This window comes from Pelecanus crispus, chromosome 4, assembly GCF_030463565.1.
Source record: "Pelecanus crispus isolate bPelCri1 chromosome 4, bPelCri1.pri, whole genome shotgun sequence".
NCBI lineage: Eukaryota > Metazoa > Chordata > Aves > Pelecaniformes > Pelecanidae > Pelecanus > Pelecanus crispus.
The window spans coordinates 43,052,150-43,072,120 of record NC_134646.1 but is presented as its reverse complement, the minus strand read 5'-3'; the positions used below and the strand labels follow the sequence as shown (position 1 = coordinate 43,072,120).

The following is a 19,971-nucleotide window of genomic DNA, read 5'->3' as shown; positions in this document are numbered from 1 at the left end:
CATTGCAGAAGAAACTAACCATCTCCTTAGATGATGTATACCAAAGCAGTTGTGAAATATGTGGGTATTTTTAGAACAGATTGTTCAATTGCATGAAGCACTTTAGTCTGTGAGGCCTGTGAGCATGAGAAGCTCTTTGCAGAAAATGTTATGGTCCCATTCTGATTAGCTTCCTACAAAACTTTAGGGTCTGTGGGATCTTTCCTACCTAACCTGAGCTAGTAAAGGAATCTTTCTAAGGCAGGCAGAGAGATGTATTTTCCCCTAAAAGCCTTCAGGTAAGGATCTTCTCTACAAATGCAGTTGTTCCAATTGAGGGGAAAAAACCCAGGTTTCTGGCCCAGTTTTCAGAATTCTCTTTTGGAAGCCTTCAAAGTCATGAAGTTCTCTCCTTTGACATTATAAAGAATCCACACATACACCTGAAATTTTAGGCACAAGTTAGACTCAATCATACCCTACCAGTTTTTTGAGAGACAGAGTCAAGAGTTGATTTGGATGGCTAAGAATAGTCTTTTCGGGGCTCTTTTTCATCAACAGGTAAGGAAATGTCATTTGTGTGGTAAAATCTCTTCTCATTGTACTACTGACTTTAAATTCCCTGTGAATGTGGTGCTGTCAGAAATGTTTGACCTACACTTGTAACATGGTACCAGAAATTAATCCTAAACAGCTAGAATGTTGTACAAAATACTAATTTGATTACTATTCTGGTTTTAAATTAGATTTTCTGTTTCAAAGAGTTATGGCTCATCAACCTTAAAATAGAGGTAGTGTTGTTACAAGAATGTTGAAAAGTTTGCTATTTGTTATAGGAATGCTAGGATGTAAACATGGAGGTTTGATGATAGGTTTTGGCATGTTTATTTTCTTTTTAGTAAAACAAAGCAAATCAAATTGTAGAAAATTGTTACATGTGAGACATTCAGTTTGTCCTGTCTTCTCTTCTTTCTCTCTTTAAAAAAGAGTTTTATGACAAAACCCACAATGTTTCATAAAAACATTTGGACAATAACTGTTTAGAGTCTAGTGGTTTAGTACTGTGGTCAGTTACTCAAATTACATATATCTAATTGTGAAAAAAAAATTGGTTTCAAATATAAAAGATCCTATTTGCACAGTATTTACTCAATTTTATAAATAGCCAATATTTACTTGATTTAATGAATTTGACAGGCTGCTGCAAAAAGGCAGTCCATCTATAGACAGAAAGTGATTGAATGAATAGATGATGAGTAGTAGTTTTCTTTCATTTGTGGATTTGGGGATGCAAAAATTATTTAAAACTAGTTTCATTAATGCAACTATATGGTTTTTCGGATATGTACATTTCTGAACTTCAAAATTTCTCATTTGAGGCAGCAAAAGGTACTGTATCTTCTGAGAAGTTAACATGTCTGGTTTAGAAGAAAATGTTAGTTCAGTATGTGCCTGTAAACACGCAAAGAAACAAAAATAATGATAACCATTCCACATGGTAATGTCCTTTCTAATACCATTATGGAATTCTTAAAACTGTTCTTCAAGAGCTAAGCTCTCGAGTAGTATGCCTAATGAAATCCCTCAAAGTTGGTCTCCAAAGTCATAGTAGGTCCAACACATCAGGCTCATTAATTTTTAAGTATACCAGGGAGTCCAGCCCCTATCTTGGGGGTGTCTGAGAGCTACACCTAGAAATAAATCTTGCAAAGAACTTCTTAATCATGTATAATGACCTTATACTTAGCAGATGAGACTTAGTGATCTGTACAGAACAAACAGCTACGACAAAAAGACACCGTAATGCAGCCTCCCCTTTCAGAGTCCTAATTATTCTAGCAGATCCCTGGAGTTGTTCATCACCCTTGGGGAGTTAAAAATCTGGTTTGGCACCCTTTCCCCTAGGCTGTCCTTTATTCTTGTCATAGAGTTCCTTCCTCACGGAAAAAAAACATTCTGCATTTAAAAAAGCAATTTGTGATGTCCTTTCTGGTTGTCTGTTTGCATTTAGGATTTTTCATATTTCAGTCTCTCTGGTGGCATTTGGGACAGGATTTATTAAAAGGCTTGTGCACAGTCCTTCTGACCAAGGTAGATGTGGTGCAAGTTTATAGTGCCTTACTGGTGCTTTTCAGAGTTGTTCCAGCTATTAAATAGTCCACACTATCATTAATATTCTTTCTAAACAAACCAAACAATAGTGTTTAAGTTGTTCTGCTAGAGTCATCAGTATGCTGATAACAAGTTAAAAATGTAAGGTGCCTACATTGTTGTGTTTTTACAAGAGTAAGATAATTTTGTTTAACTGACACTTATTTTTTTCCAAAGATCAATCTTATTAGTAATGCAGACTAGAATATTTCAAATAATTAATAGGGTTTTATTTCCAAAATCCCTTTTGTGTCCAGATATATTCAGATTGCACATATTTAGAAGTATCATTACTATAAATGCTATATAAACACTTAAATTGATTTTTGTCCTCAGGCCGTTTATGGTCTAAATAGGTGACACAAAGGGGAAAAGGATACTTTACGCCCATATTACAATAATACCCCCGTTATTATTATTCCCTTGTGGGTGGGGAAATAAGGAGTTGAAAAATTAAGTGAGGTTTTACGTACCTGTTTAAAGTCATTTAAAATATTTGTTCTATTTCTGTATTAATTTTGTGTGATGAAACTCTAGGGAATTGATGCATCAAATGCAAAGCACAAAAAATACCATAGTCCCACAAATATTTCTGCTAACAGGCAGTCTATTTCTGAAGAATACTTGTGCGCCTTGTCATGTTAGAAGATGAAAGACCAGAGGCCAAAGGTAATAGAGAATCTTCTTATGGCTTAGGAATAATATGATCATTTAGAGTCTAATACACTAATAATTTTGAAAATAACAGAAAAATACAAGGAGTCTGAAAGAAAAGTACTTATAATTGGCTTGTCTAGAACTAGCATGGTGAGATATTACACTAAAATTGCCAAATACCCTTACAAACTTGCAGCAGGAGAAGACAAATTTTGTATAGAAAAGTGTAAATAAAATTAGCAATTTTAGATCTTTGGAGGTTTTTGTTTCATTCTGACTCCTTATCAATGAAGAGACACAGCTGACATTATGCAGAGATAAATTAAATTTCCCTGATCTTCGTTGCTGAAGCATATTTGGAAACCCTGATGTACAGACAGAACTCGTGAGCAGAACAGAAAGTTTTTGCTTACTCCTGTCAGTACTCTCCCACACAGTCATTGTATAGTTACAAGAGATAAAAAGAATTGCAGTTTTAAACATCATTTTTGATGTCTTGAAAATGCTGACTGCCTGAGAATTTGGCTACTTCCTGAGATTGCCTCAGAAAATGTCCCGTAAGCTGTACTGCAAAGTTGTACAGGCTGGAAACCTGAACCATAGTTGTAGTTTGCTAGAAAGAAAAGGTTCTTCTAATGACTTTCTGCATATGTCAGGTTAGCATAAGCCCAGGCATCCTTAAAGCAAGAGTCTAGAAGAAGAAGAAATCCAGCATAGAAGTCATTCTGAGCAGGAATTTTAAATTAACCCATCTTTACTTAAAATTAAGACTTTGAATGAACTAAATCAGTATTGTTGACTGAAGTTGGTTTTGACTCAGTCTTTTGTACAGAATTATCCTTATATACAATGAAACATATATAGATGTTTATTGTAGCATTTTATTTAATTTCTCCCTCCTCAGATATGTTCTACTTTTCCTTAACAGTCACTCCTGTTAATAAAATGGTCAGTCTGGTGTCCCACAGAATACGTTTCAGTGTACTGTCAATCTATTAGCAAACTGGTAGCCTCCAGCAACAGGATTCATCTTGATTTCCTCCCCCCCCACCACCCCCAAATGCTCTAAAACACTTTCTGGAAAAGGAGAGACTTCAGGATGGAAACTTTTAGAGCTGTTTAAGGGACGTTGCGTCTGTGCTTAGTTTCTTTGTCTTGTACCTTTTGTTGTAAAATAAGAGTCAGTTACCCTAGGTTTATCATAAGGCCTTTGGTACCTTCCCCATGTCTTGCCCTAACCCAGGTTCTGCTCCTATCCGGGTAATCACAGTGAGCCAGAATACATTACAACTTTAGATAGGTGACAGAGAATGTTATGCCTAATGCTGTCTTCTTCTTGGGCTAGTATGGAGCCAGATGAGTCTCACCTAGATCAGCGCTTCTGTGAACAGCAAATATGACAGAAAACATTCACGTCTGCTTAGTCCTCTCTTGAGTTTAGTCCTTCCTGCTCAAGTCTGTCCTGATAAAATTACATTAGGAAAGAAAACTTGTTCCTAGCTTGTGCATGGTAGGCCTCAGCTGTGAGATGCTGTTAACTGAAGATTTTCTGATAGCCAAAATATTAGACAAATCCATCACAAGTGAAAACCTTCTTGCTCTGTGGCTTGCATGCTGAACGAGTAAAAGCCATGGCAGTCAGGGCTCTAGCAGACTGCATGTGTGTTTATTCACATGTATGATTTGTCAGTGTCTTTTATTGTACTGGTATTGGAAAGAATCATGCAGTTTACTTCTCTTGGCTTATTAGATAAACAATTTTTAGATAATGCAATATATGAGCCATATGTACGTATGCTGTTTTGATTTCCACATAATATCAAAAGCTATCTTCTTCAATGTACACAGGGATTTATTACTTATGAGCTTAATAAGCAGACAAACAATAGTTTTACCTTGAAAAGCAGATTATATTTACTAAGAGTTGAAATTCTCCCCTGAGAAATACTTGGAAACATAGGAACATTTCTGTTGGTTCCTTTTGGGGAAATGTTTTGAATGCTAGTGTGTAAGCCATGGAGGAGGGGTATATTTCTCAATAATATTTCCCTTGGGATTGTTTTCACTGAGGAAAAGAGCTTAAGCTGGTACTTCACATTTTTCTAGACAATGTTCAGAAATAGCTGCGTAAAAGCTCATTTCATTATGGTATATGGAAATAGATTTCAAATAAGTGGTTAAAATGAGAGAAAGATAAAATCTTCCGTAATTTAGACATCTGAGCAGCAATTTTTGCTCTCCTCAGTATAATGTCCTGGTACTTAATCATCAAGAATAAATTACTATCCTTCCACTATACTGATTTTCCCCCTTTAGTTTCTGCTTTTTGTTTTGTGTCACAACTGTGAAAAATGTGCAAGAAGAGCATTCCGGTTGGTGCTCAAAGTGATAACATATGTAGTCTGTGATTTGGGCAATTAATATCCTAGTTCTAGGTCACCTGGTGATTTTGTGATTCTTAGTTCCATATCACCTGAACCCCTTGTGTGTCCAACCATGTTAGCAGATGTTAAACTCTAGCTATGTACTTAAGTACTTAGGTTGGGTATTAGGAAAAATTTCTTTACAGAAAGAGTAGTCAAGCATTGGAACAGGCTGCCCAGAGAGGTGGTGGAGTCACCGTCCCTGGAAGTGTTCAAAGAATGGGCAGACATGGCACTTGGGGACATGGTTTAGTGGGCATGGTGGTGGTGGGTTGATGGTTGGACTGATGATCTTAGAGGTCCTTTCCAACCTTAATGATTCCTAGTTTTTACTTTCATTAAAAAATAATCCGGCCACCAAGCCAGGAAACATGAAATTGCTACCCTACCCTTAATTAGTTTAGTGGTGGACTTGGTAGTGTTAGGTTAATGGTTGGACTGGATGATCTTAAAGGTCTTTTCCAACCTAAATGATTCTATGATTCTATGAAGTGCTTTCCTAACTCTTTTTCTCAAGTGTAGCATAAAATTGAACAAAGAATTTTCCTTTACCACAGTAATCTCTTAACGGTTTTTAATGTGAACATGGAACTGAGGTGATGGTCTTTATGTGGTGTAGCAGTTCTGGAGGAAGTGGACTGCTCCATTTTAGATCAAACAAAGCTGCTTCTGTCTCTGTCAGCGTGCCTGGCTTACCTCTGAAATGCTTTAGCCATTTTTATTTATTTCACCTAAACTAATATTTGACCTAGATTTCAGACATTTCTACACCATACTGCGGTGACTGATGGTCGTGAAAGAGTTTGGCTTGGTGAAGCAAGCCAAATGAAAACTAAGAACAGACGTGATTTTCTCTGTATAAAACACTAAAACTGTAAATACCAGAGAAGAGAAAGAACTCAAAAAATACTAAAAACAATAACAAATATGCCTGGGCTGTAAATAAAATTACAAACTACTTCAGAAGCAAATCCTGAAAAAAGAAACATAAACTACTTTCAAGGTAAAGCATGATTAGTTTTTGAAATTATTACATCAGTTATTTAGTAGAAAGCTAGATCCCGTGACCCACAGTGCTTTTTCTCCAGTATATGATGCTATTTAATAGGTAGGTTATGACAGTTTTGATATATGTAAACTTTATTTTTCAGGCTTGGAAATAACAAGAGATGTTTCTTATATGAAATGTTATTGTTTGAAGTAGGTTTATTAATTCTGTTATTACATATTCCTGCTTACTAGGAAGTGTATATCATTAATATCAGACTACAACCTCTATATTTAAATATTAAACTATAGTTATGTTGAACTTTAACTGGATTGGTAGAAAATATTAGAACTTAATGACATTTTTCTGGTGCTTTCCTGTTGATGTCAGTGATTTGTAATAAAATCATCTGGTTTTTAATGATATTGCTGACGCTAATGCAATTTTTTTCATTTCAAGCTTTGTCCTTAACTGTGACAAATGTAATAGGTAACAAATCCTGTGGGACATCACTATTAGACACACTTTTTAAAAAATCTAAAAGCTGTATAGAAAGAAGTGAGAAAAAATTGAGGGGTGGGAACAGAGGATGAACTCAAATCACAGGCTAATGCTAGTTAAGAGAATCAAGAAAAAAATAGGGATAAAATTTTCTGCAGATATATAATATCATTCCAACCTTAATTTAGTGATGCATAAAATCTTTGAAATATTCAGTGGTCTTTTACTGTTCTCCAGATAAATTTATTTCTTTTTAGAGTAAAATTTGAAACTGACTGAGAGAAATAAAATTAGTGGGTGTTTGGGTTTTTTCCCCTTTTCCTTAGAAGAGTTTATTAAATACATAACACTAGCTTCTGGTGTCCTAAAATACAAAGTACTTAATGATGTGAGCTTTTCCAGCATGGAGCACAAATGCTAATTTAAAAATACTTTGTTCTAAGCTTGAAAGTGATGCCTTTCAATAAACTTACCGTTAAAATTCCACATGCAGATGTATTATCTACAATTACCTACTTTGGCCCACTAGATCCATCCCTGAATAGATCTTTAAAGTAGCTTTTATCTTGTATTGCCTTCTAGCTGACATCTTATTCATTAAACTCTGTTTCCTCATGGTTGCTCTTTTTCTGTAACCTGTCTTACAGTTTGGTGAGCTGGCCAGAATGCCAAATTCAGGAAAATTTTATGAGCACAAGAATAATTCCTCCCTTCATGCAGGTACACAAAAGGCAGGATAGGAAACAGTATGTTTCACATCGACCCCTTTCTGAATTCAAGGTCTTGAGGAGGATCTCTAGCTAAAAGCAGGACTAGCAAAGAGAAATACCTGGAAAGTGTTAAGAGGCCTTCAGGAACAGAGCATTAGAGGTAAATAATGTTATACTGGACATTCATCCTTAGACAAAATGTTTTAAGGTGGAGGAACCTTCCAGAATTTTTCAAATCAGAAACACCTGTTAAATAATTTTGATATCTTTTACAGATAAAGTTGAAGAACACATCTACTATGGATCCTTATTCATTCAGCCAGGTCCTGTCTCTCTGTTCTTCCTAACCCACAAAAAAACCATAATTTTTTTTGTCTTGATGTTTTATCAGGGGCTGGAGAGGAAGGAAGAGGGAGTCCGTTAGTTGAATGCTTGGCTATGTTTTTAAATTGTGTTAAACACATCAAAAATATCATAAATATGAAATGGCTTGCTTTATTTTTTTGCTTTTTTCTTTTCTTTCTGTCAAGCAGAAAGAATAATAAATGCAGCAGATCAACAGGGAGCAAGAAAAAGTGAGACTACCCTGATAAAAAGTCATAGATAATTTGGGATTTCTGGGGATGGGGAGTTTATGTGCTTGTCTGTCTTCCACAGGGAGTTTTTGGTGCTGTCAACTTTCTTCTTTTCCTTTCTGAAATGGTTGTTCCACCATAGCATGGACATTTCCACGCACTTATATATCTAAAGGAAAATCTACAGATTTCTAAATCTGATCACTGAGTTATGCAAGTTGCCCCATTTTAGCAGTATAGAAACACTTCTCAGATTTCTTTATCTTATGTACAACAGCAAAGACAGGCAGGTTTGATTTTAACAGCAGTAGAAACTGGGAATTCTTGTGTGGTCTCACATCAACTTTTCTATAGGCGTATTCAGCAATCTCATTTTTTCAGTGCTCAGTTTTAGCTTAAAAGTTTTTAGAAGAATAGTATTTAGTAGCACTAAATCTTGTTATGTATTAGGATGTATACTCAACTGCCTGGCCATGTGCACCGTAAGCCTGGGGTATGACCCATAGCACATGAACAGGAAAAAACGTATGTGTATATCAAGTGCAGCTCATATCATCTACATAGGCAAGAGACCTGGCAGTTTCTGAATTTGCCATCCATGTCCATATGCAAGTCTGCACGTACTTTACATTTGATGCAGAAAAAACAAACATGAGTCCTGAGCTCTGGCTGCAGGAATAATTAACTCAGCCTGTTCCTGATAGCCCTTTTTCCAAGCAACAATTTAGGAAGATGCAAACTGTACTAGTAGGTCTGATACTGGCAGACAGCTGCTCTTAGCAATCATCTTTTCCATAGCCTCCTCCTAGATGTAAAGTATATCAGGTAAAGATAAAATACCATAACTTTCAAGGCATTGCTGAGGCTGAGTATCATGTTCCTTTTTTGTAGAATTGAATATGTTATAGGAAGAAAAAAATGGACTCCAACAAGTTACCTGGAGTTTATTCTCTTCTTAGTTCTGTGAATGTTGCAAACCACTTGAGCTTCACTCTCCTGATTTATAATATCACTAAAATTTGTCAACAGAATTATTTTCCAGGAAATCACTGTAGATCATTTATTACTGTACATAATGTGTGTGCTATAGGTATAATGTCTGACAAGAAAACTCATATTTCTAAATGCTTTGAGACTGATGATGGGATTAATTTTTTTAGCAGCTTAATTTAATGATTTTTTAAAATGAAGCTGACATATAATTTATAAGTAGTATTTCAATAGCATACACTGTTTATGTAGTGTATATATGTACCACTGGAGCAATTTCCATGATGCAGCATTCTTTTGTTGTGGCTGAGCTCAGCAGCTGCTGTATCTTTCCTGCTATATGATTTTTTTTTTTCCTCCCACCTCCTTTCTCTTAGGATTTGATACCAGCATTTTGCCAATTTGCAAAGACTCCCTTGGCTGGATGTTTAACAGGCTTGATACGAACTATGACCTGTTGTTGGACCAGTCAGAACTTGGAAGCATTTACCTTGACAAGAATGAGCCATGCACCAGGGCATTCTTCAATTCTTGTGACACATACAAGGACAGTTTGATATCTAACAATGAGTGGTGCTACTGCTTCCAAAGACAGCAAGGTAAAAGATGAGAACAACCTGCATATGTATATGACTGACCTTTTTGTAGTGCTTTATCTTTTTTTAGCATATTAAGAAGATTACAGTGAACTACAAGCTCTTAAATGCTGTACCATGAATTTGTGTTAAGGTTGTTGACCTATTGTGAATACCTAAAATGAAGTAAAAAACCTAAACAAACAAACAACCCAAGCTTAATGGAAAGGCTTGCTAGTAATTCAAGGATTCTAAATAAAGTGTGAAACAGCAGCTAATACTTTTACAGCAATATTGTTTCTCATGCCAACTTCCAGTAAGTATGCAGAGGAAAGAGACCAAAATAAAGAACAAAATTACTTAAATTATTTATTTCCCAATCTACTTTGCCTAGGTTATAAAATAAACTTTTTTATTGCTAAAGTAGGGCATCTTAATGTTCTGTTTTGTGAATCTATTAAAATAACTGAATGAAAATTATGGATAAAGTTATTTCCAGTCATTTGGACCTAAACCCAATTGATTTTTACTGCCTAGATGAATCTCTTGTTAATGCCCTGATGTGATTTGGTTAAACAAATAAATGCAACCCTTAAGCATTATTTTCCTGAGGATCATATAACAATTTTAGATCTAGGTGAGGCATCACATAAATTATATAATCAAACTAGTTGTAATGAATCAAAGAATTTACTCATTAAATATTGGCTGAAACTGGACAAAATTGTCCCTTCATTTTTCATACTAACATGAGGGAGATTTTCAAAGGAATAAATAGCAATCGGGGTCCAAATTTCTACTGCCAGCAGAAGAGGTAAGACTGATTTGGTGTGAAGTTTGGAAAGTCAGTTCAGCCTTTTTGACAATTTTTAATATCAATTTTTAAATCTCACTTGTTCCCTTAAAACTCTTGTTGTAAATTCCCATTAGCTCTCAGCATCTATGGTTTGACTTCTGTGAAAATAAAATTTTTATCATGCCACATCTGCCCATTGTAAATCTGAACAAAAATAAAGGTGTACTTCTGTAGATACATACCAAATACCAGACTTCTTTTCTTTGGTAACTTTGTAGTTAAAAAGTTTATATATAATCTTTCAAAACATGTTGTTTGTTTCATAGTAGAACAATATTTTGGCTTTTATTTTTATAAGCGTGTATGTACTGCTAACAAAATTAGTAATGAAAAATAACCCATGCCAGAAGTAAAGTGGTTCTTAAAGTACAGAACATAACATGTTTTGTGTGGTTGTCTTTAAAATAAAAAAAACACCACCACAATCATTTAAGCTTAATATATAAACATCCTAACTCTTTGGAGAGCAGCATAATTCTTTTCAATTGTCAGAGAAAGTACAGCACATAGCATGTGGCCTACTATGGTCCAAGGTTCTTCTACCAATTGGCTCACTATCAGTTTCATATAATGTGTGTACAGCATAACCAGGGCATTAAGAAAGCAATTCCAGAGATTAGTTTCAAGTAGTTTTGCATTCTATAGCCTATAAATAATGTTTGTCTAGAATATTTGCTCAGTGTACTGCTAGAACCCAGCATGGTATCATAAAAACTGATCTAAACACTACTGAATTATATTAATGGTACCGCAAAGGCTAAAATTCTGGGATCCGGCTTTCAGTGACACTGATTGTCCCATTGCAGAATCCAACATTATCAAGCTTTTCTTCCCTTTCTACCAGTTTCCTCACTGTCTTGACCATGGTGTTGTGGTAAGGTGCAGATTAGATACCTTTTGATGCCACAGTGGTTTTGAGCATATAGTAAAAAAGATATATCCTCAACATCATAAATGAGGTGAAATCTCAGTTTTGACAATCCGTGCACATTAAACATGCACTCCATCCCTCCAAATTAACACTGTCAACAAATTCTGTATTCTTCTTCTTTTTTGAAGGTTCAAGGAGAAAAAAAGCTTATAGTCTTTTGTCACATCTTACTATTAGCTCTTGCTCAACTGAGTCCTAACTCCCTAGTGTATTAGTGACCCACTGAATTCTCTATTCATAATTTGCAGTGTTATGCTAAACCTTGTAATATGTTCATGTTTGGTTATGTTTTACTTGATTGAACAATCTAAATAAGACCTTTAACTAGAACTTTGCTATTAATAGCAAAGAAATGGCTAGGTAGAGAAATTCAGTGGCTTCTTTCTGATATTTACTAAAATAAGTTGATATTAACAGAATGCTTCAAGCCATGTAGACAGCTGTCTGTATTCATTGAGCTTAGGTACTTTCTGGGAAGATCAACAATTTTACAGCACTGCTGTTGATTAACAATGTTCAAAGGGAATACAAAATTTAGTCAATAAAATGTATCGTACTGGGATAGAAATTCCATTCTGCTTTTTTAAGATACATAGTATTTGCTTGAGTGATTCATTATCTGAGAAACCCTCTTGCTCTGATCTTAGCTTCACAGTTCAAGACTGTCAGGATAAGTACTTGCAAGTCGTCTTCATTCTTTCTTTCTATTTGAGGTCTGTCATGATACATTACAGTGCACTAGACCCATTACTGCACATTACTCACAACTTCTAGTCAATATAAGCAACTTCTTCTGAATACTTAAGTCAGATCTTTCTTGCTCAGAAAAAGATCTTCTTGTAGTAGCTGTCCCACCTTGACTAATGCTTAAACACTTCTGTACAGCTCAGTGGTGCTTATTGCATTTTTTCTTGGCCTTATTCCGCTTTAAGTGTAGTTTAGTATTTCTCAGATACATCCAAGATACTATAATGCATTTCTGCAATACTTGAAAATTTGCACTTTGCCACTGCTCTTGGCAAGTCTTCCTGTATGCTTTGGTTGCTATTGCCCTCTAGTTTCAACTACAGTTCATGCCTGTGCTTCAGTGCCCATCTTCAGAACTTGTTTCTTAGTTGTTTGACGCTAGCTTAACACTTTAGTGCTTATCTAAATGCTGAGGCACTTGCAGTGTTGGCTTTTTTATGGGTTGACATTCTTTCTGCCAGTACTTCATCATTATTACAGCCTTATTTTTGTTGCATCACTGCTTCAGAGTAGGAGAGTACCCAATTTTGCTGGGAATATTAATACTTAGCACCTAAGTTTTTCTTTATTGCAGGCCTCTGCATGGATCTATTAGTCCAGCACTTCTCTAGATGCTTTTTATGCCTTTTTCTTGCAGGCTTTTCTGTCTGTCAAGGCTGGAAGACATCTTTATGACTTTAAAACTAGTCCATCTTGCAGAATAATGATAATTATCGTGATTCATGTTTGTTACATCAGTCTTTTCAGATTGCAGGACTTCAAATATATTTATAGATTATTTTAAAGGAAGGTGTAGCATGCCTTAACACATAATTGAGGTCCCCAGAAAGACTTCTTGAAGTGCAGTATTCAAATCCCTAAAGTTCCAGCCTCGGTTGTCCAAGAACAATTATAATACTTGACCCCAAGCACAGGCAAGGCACAACATGACAGCCTAATCTGCAGTGGACCATATGCCAGAAGCTAGGGGCTCTACCAAATATTGTCTACTTGATAGATGGAAAATTACTGTTTTGTAACTAAATAAGATGGAGAATCTGCGAAAGCTGGAGGCTCACTGTGTGGGTAGCAGCTCCTTGAGACAAGTCTGTTAAAAATCCTAGATTTTTTGTCACATCTACCAGTTTTACTCCCATTGCTCTGTTAATGCGCCTCTTTTTGGTAAATCAAAGATTAATCGTACTAGCCTTGCAACACCTCTTGAAACAACTGAATATGGATGTCTCAAGAGCCAGTATTAATAACATGGGATACTCTGGTATACATCAGTACTTTGAGCACTGAGGAACTGTGGATAGCTGCTATTAAGTGTTCATGAATCACTCATAACAATGCAGTGATACTGTCAGAAAGACAATTCCTGCCACATCTGTGGAAGTAGATTAAGGATGAAGATGATTAGGTCTCTTATTGGTGTTCAGATTACCAGAAAGACTGGTGTCAGATTCATTTTTCAAAGGAAGCCACCACACTGATTTTTGTAAAGGAATTTTTTCTCTTTGGCTCAAAACTCCCAAAAGTTGTCCAGTGACACTGCTTTTTTTATTGAAATAAGTTCAGAAATCTAAAAGTAAGCTTTTCCAAACTCAGGAGCTAACTGGAAAATAAAGAGGGAAGCATTATGATTTGGGGAGAGCGGAAAAAGGATATGCTGTGGACCAAAAGGAGTTGGTTGAACTGCCATTCTCTTTGACAGTTTTAAGCACCAGAGTGATTTAGTATTGTTAAGAGTTTTTGCTGCTTTTATCCTGGAAAGCAAAGCTTAAGTGTGAATCTTGAAGACCTAGCTTCTGAGAAGAAGAGAGTTTTGGGTAAGTAACTTTCTCATATTGCCTTGTTACCTTTTGGTTAGTGGTATTCCTTTTTGTAATTATACCACCAAAGATTTATAGCTGTAAATAAAGATTGTTTTTCTTTAAGCATAGTCCATCATTTTTACATTTCCACATGATAGTACTCATGTGTGCAACTCTGTCTTTCTAATTTAGGATTTTTTTCCATTGAACAACATACATGTATTTTTCCTATTTGACTAGTTGTTCTCCTTCAGCGTATTTCCCACCTTCTTTGAAAGACAGAATAGAATAGAGACATTTATGTTGGAAAGGACCTTTAAAATCATCGAGTCCAACTGTTAACCTAATACTGCCAAGTCCACCACAATCCTAGATCCTTCTAGCCTGTGGTACTTGTGTGCATAAATGACTATCATTTTTTAGATTACCGATTAATTTGAAATACCTTTGGTTTAAGAAATAATTGATCCTCAGAATGTTGTACAATTAAGAGCTTGACTCTTTAAATATCAGGAAAGACAGAAACCTTAGTTTTGAAAGGTAATGAACATCTCTGGCATAATAGTGAGCATGATCATCATCAAAGCACTTCTTACAACAAGAAATGCAAAACTTTATATACCCTCAGCAAATACTCAAAGACTAAATACTTAGAAACCAATGCCAATGTCAAGTCCCAGCGGTTTTCAAGAGCATACGCAGAAAAGTGCTTGGTTGTCTGGAAGGACATCTCTTGAAAATTTGTTCCAGTATTTTAAAAGTAGAGCCTACTTTTAAGGCCTTCACTCTAAAAAGAATCATTATAGATTTAGTGTGAAAACCTGGCCCACCAGAGGCAAGGCCACTCTAAATGTTTATAAGCTTCTTTAAATGTATGGGGTATGTAAATAGCATTTCAAATGTAAAGCCAAGAGAAATTAACAGCCTGCTGTCAGTAAGGGGTTATTATTGTCTTCCAGTTTCTATTTACTCTGTTAGATAAGAGCTCATGAATAATACCAAAGGCCTATTAGTATATCTAGGCTACGCCAGCCAAGAGGCTCCGTGTTCACCAGGAATATATTTTTGATCCCCAGTTCATATAGGCATTTGTCACCAGTTCGAGCATTTCCACAAGAAAGGTACCTTCATGTATTATAATGTATTCTTGCTGTTCCTGCACGCCTTTGTGCATCTTGTGCTGCTCTCAGCTGGCAAATGGTGAGCAGTCTTGTTTTCCTTTAGGAGGAACTCAGGAAAGGCTGCTTTGGACTATCACCACTCAAGTGATTTTTGCCTACCCATTGTCCTGCACAAGTGACTGGGTTCTGCTCTAAGTGTGTGCTTCATCAATAAGCTAGGCCAGTCTTACTCATCTTTAAACTAGCTCAGAAGATTTTTTTTCTGTTTGCATGGAAAAAAAAGTAATTTCACTATATTTCAGAAGGGATCCTTGAGTTAAATGCATGGCAAAGATGTATTCTAAATAATCAGAGTCTGCTAAAATGGAAAATGCTTTTAATATTCATAGAGTGTGAGATTTTAGTGAGATGTTATCAGAATATTTTCTGGGAACAGTTTAAGCTAAAGAGACCTGTGAGTAAACTCGGTAATACTACTGCTTATTCAGAATGAGAAATGCTTTTGTAGTAATAGTCTAATGTAGTACGCAAGATCAGTATTCAGGGATTAGTACTTTGCTGTCTGATTCTTTCACTTGTTCAACAGTAACGTATACAGATTCAGGTCTTATTTCCTTCCCATGCATGGGGCATACTGTGACTTGCTTTTATAGACAGCAGAAAATCAAATGATTCAGAACTGGAGTAAGCTATAACTCTGAAGAATGGAAAACTGAATTTTAATACCTATTCTGCCTCATAGAACTATGTAAAGTTTGGCCACTGTTTTTAACTTAGTTTGCTGAACATGGGGCTTTGTACCCATGGGATTCAGTCTTAAATTGTTGCAATAGAATCACAATCTTGCAGACTTCAGTGGAGAAAATTCTTATTTTCTTAGTGTAGTACGTGAAATACAAAACTTGAACATGACTTCTAACAAGGACAAAAGGGAAAGAATTAAAAGAGCCATCCTGTTTCTAACCAATACATGAGGTAAGCTTCACAGTCACACTCTGATTTCTGTAGACTGATAAAATAGGGTATAATAGAGTTACTATTTTGGTCTAGTATTCCTTGATCCTCCAGAGTAGTGATTGGATGCTCACTTACAGCTGGGTTAACTGGGAGTGGCCTTCTGCACAAATCCATGGTGCTGCTCTAATTCATAATTCTGGAGCTGTAGTAACATGCAGTAATTCTTTTATTTCAGAGCTTACAACATGACTACTAATGCAGGGTGCGTGTGTTTCTTAAGATCAGTAGTTAGAGTGACCTTAGAACATAGCAAACTGTGAAAACTTAGTCATATACTTTCTTTCCTAGATACAGTGTAATCTGTTTAACGTTTTTATGTCATTTTAGACCCACCTTGCCAGACAGAACTCAGCAACATTCAGAAGCAGCAAGGAGGGAAGAAGCTCCTAGGTGAGCCATAGATCATTCTTTTGAAGGTTTTATTGCTTACATAAATAACCCTAGTGAAACAGCAACATAAAATCAATATTAATCCAACAAAGATAGACTGCAGTAAATTCCAGCAACAAAATTTATGAAATTTTTGAAAGCTATTAAACTTAGTTTTATTACCTTACCTACCAAAAGGTATTACATCTGTTTTATTACCCTAATAGAAGGTACGTTTTTACAGTTATAGAAGGGACAGTCTAAGACACTCCTAAATTAGTATCTCTGCTCATCCTTTACCTGTAATATTCTTTAAGTAATTGAAATCTTTGTTGTGAATCAGTTTATACTGTATCAATATTACTGAAATGTAAAATCTTCATTTTACCGTTAGCCACTGTATAAAAGCTGCAATAAAAGGCTTGGCCCAAAGTAGTCAAAACCGTATTTCTGCTAAGGACAGTTTCTAACTACAACCATACACATCAAAATGCTTTCATATGAATGTTTTGTTCATTGTGGTTTGTCTACATCTTATGTTTCTTTCAAAAAGTCTCCATTCATTCCAAATGAAAAACCGTGGATTATTCATCCTTCGGCAAGTCACTGCCTCACAAAATAAGTCCCTGATTGTGTCTCTTGTACTCTTGGTGGGGAACCGTTTTGGCTTAAAGCCTAATTTGCCTAGGTATTTTACATATAAATGCAAATCTAACATTCTTTTTTTATATTTGTTGTTGATAAAATTGGTGTGTTACACTGCATTTGTCTTCTGTGGTGGGGCAATTAAATATTAGTAGGTAACTAAATGGATTGTAAAATATATATTAAAGAAAAACAGCTCCTAAACCTTGTTGCAGATAGTTTGTTAGTCCAGGAAGCCTGGCCCTTATTATTCAGACTTGTTTGTACTCCACAGATTAAAAAACATCCCATTCAGGGTTGGGTGCTACATTTGAGCCTTTTCCTCAGAATGCAGCAAAGATCTTGACTGAGAGGTTCAGGGAGTAAGGAATATGTGTCACAGGATCAATGAAAAATTTAAAGCAAGATTGGTCACTTTATTTCTTGAAATCATCCCAAGACTGATACATGTTATTTCCCCTCCCACATTTGATACATTTAGTCACCAGTCAGTGTAGAGACTGGAATGAGAAAACAGCAAAAGGTAGTTACTTTCTGCTGTAATTGTTACATTGGCCACGAGGCAGTTTTTAATATTCAGTGTTTATATATCACAGGGCAGTACATCCCCTTATGTGATGAAGATGGGTATTACAAACCAAGTCAGTGCCATGGAAGCATAGGGCAGTGCTGGTGTGTTGACAGATACGGTAATGAGGTAACAGGATCCAGGACAACCGGTGCGGCAGAATGTGGTAAGTTAAGAACTCTTTGTGGCATTTGATTTAGAGCTGTTATTCCCTTTGAATACCAGCCAGATGAAATTTCTTCAGTAAGAACAGATGTGGGACCCAACTACATGGATTTTGAAACAAAAAATAACAAATTATAATTTGTTATTGTTAGTACTTCGTTATTTTTGCAACTCTTACATGTGCTTGGCATAGTATATATAAACCTAGGGAAAATTAATTTTCTAGAGCAGCATTAGACAAGCCCCAAAATACTTGATGAAATCCCTTTGGGTAATCAGCATACTAGTGAATTCAGTTTGACTTTTTTTTTCAGTTTATGTTTGAGGGAATTGCCAAAAGATCCTAGCTAAATCTTCCCTTATTTTTCCCTTCCCTGCCGCACGGTGCAACTTCTTCCAAGAATCCCCATGTCACCTTTATTTGATATCCCAGATATAAAAAATGGCAATAAAAGATTTTCATTTAAAAAAAAAAAAAAAGTCTTACATTACTCTTTTCCGCTTCTTTTGCAACAAAAGAACATAGCCTGAATCAAAGGATAAATTTAACACAATATTAAGTTGGACTTAAATCTCTTTCAGTTGTTCTGGCGCTCATTATATGTCTACAAATCCATAAAATTTAGTTAACATTGAGAAATTTGTCCCTATTGAAGTGGTTTTCTTCTAAGACAAAAGAATTTTCATATTATTTATGTTTTATTTCTATGTCACACTGTGTAGTTTAAAATAAGTAATTGTCTAATTATTCTGGTGTGCCTTTTGTATGCTGATGTATATCATGCTATAAATATGTAGTGTATCTTTTGTGTCTTTTCTGTAACTATCGTACCTTTTTAGCTATCGATTTAGAGACTTCAGGTGATTTTGCCTCTGGTGATTTCCATGAATGGACAGATGATGAAGATGATGAAGACGAAATAATGAATGATGAAGATGAAATTGAAGATGATGATGAAGACGAAGGAGATGATGATGTTGATGATGATGATGATCATGATGGATATATTTGATGAAATTAGGGGGTCCATGAATTGTACCTTTCTAAAATTCACAAGATGACATTTCATAAAATCCCTTTGCTCTCCAAGATCAAAAGGATTCTAACAAACATGTATATTTTGTATGATTATTTCAAACATTGCCGCTGGAGTCATAGACTTTTTTTTGTTTAAATAAGACTAATTATATTATGTGCTTTTGAGTTTTTAAATGCCTTTGCGCTGAAGAAAACACATTGGAAGTCTAGCCTGAAGAAAGAAATGTTATGTGCTACTGAAAATATAAATGTGCAAAACACGCTATAAAGACAACCAGTCTCTTTAAAACTCCGGTGAAAAGATATTTTCCCTTACTTGGAACTGTGCATGTCCTCTTCATAACACATACTGTAACTTAACTTTAGTTCTGTCAGTGTTTTAGGCCTGCGGGCTTTGCAAATTGTCCATTTAATAAATAAAAAATATATTACAATAGAAAAACATTGGTGCACAAGTAGCATCTCACCAGCCTTTAATTAACCAAAGGTATGGAGAAAAATTATCAGAAGGGAAAAACAAAGCAAAGTCCTCCTTTGTGTTTGCATTTGTAGTTATGTTTTTTATTAGGAAATGGCTAGGTTATTGAAAGGATCTTTCAAAAGCAGTAGCATGGACAAGCACCAATTCTATAATTCTGAAGTTTTCTTGTCCTTCCTTATTTTTTTTTCTTTCATGTCAAGGTCATATAGGTTTTATCATTATTTACTCAAACATCACTTCACCCTTTGTTGTTTCTCTGTGTTTCTCTCTAATCAGATTAGCATAAAATATTTTACATGGGGAAAAAAATTTGCTTAAAATTATATTACCTTTATACATGACTGTATTGCAGAGTATTGGCACTTGCCCCAAAGTAGTTTTTAATAAATGTATAGTGATACTTTTTATTTTCTTAATTCAGGAAATAGTTTTGCATCTTTATCTTAATTCATGTTGTTTTCTGTTACTAGTGCAGAAACTTAGAGAACGTATTGTAAAGGTGCCTTGCAAAATAGAAATAGAGAGGTTTTAGCATGCATACCAGTATAGGATGTTAGGCAATAGCTAAGCACACCCAATTACCAAATTAATACCAGTATAGGTACTGCTGCTGGAATGAAGAAAATGGTTTATTTTAATTTTTTTCCTATTGTTACGTAATTACCATGTGGACTAGATTATAATTGT

At 35.4% G+C, this 19,971-nt stretch overlaps 1 protein-coding gene across 5 annotated transcripts in view; it reads left to right on the top strand.

Annotated features, from left to right (window-relative positions):
• Positions 1-18,777, top strand: part of SPOCK3 (SPARC (osteonectin), cwcv and kazal like domains proteoglycan 3) — a 252,657-nt gene extending 233,880 nt beyond the window's left edge. For all 5 annotated transcript variants that reach the window (XM_075709123.1, XM_075709127.1, XM_075709126.1 and 2 more), the window contains 4 exons: positions 9,352-9,573; positions 16,345-16,407; positions 17,628-17,765; positions 18,605-18,777. In XM_075709123.1, coding sequence (XP_075565238.1) covers positions 9,352-9,573; positions 16,345-16,407; positions 17,628-17,765; positions 18,605-18,777 — 596 coding nt within the window. The remainder of the gene's footprint in view (positions 1-9,351; positions 9,574-16,344; positions 16,408-17,627; positions 17,766-18,604) is intronic.
• The last annotated feature ends 1,194 nt before the right edge of the window (positions 18,778-19,971 follow it).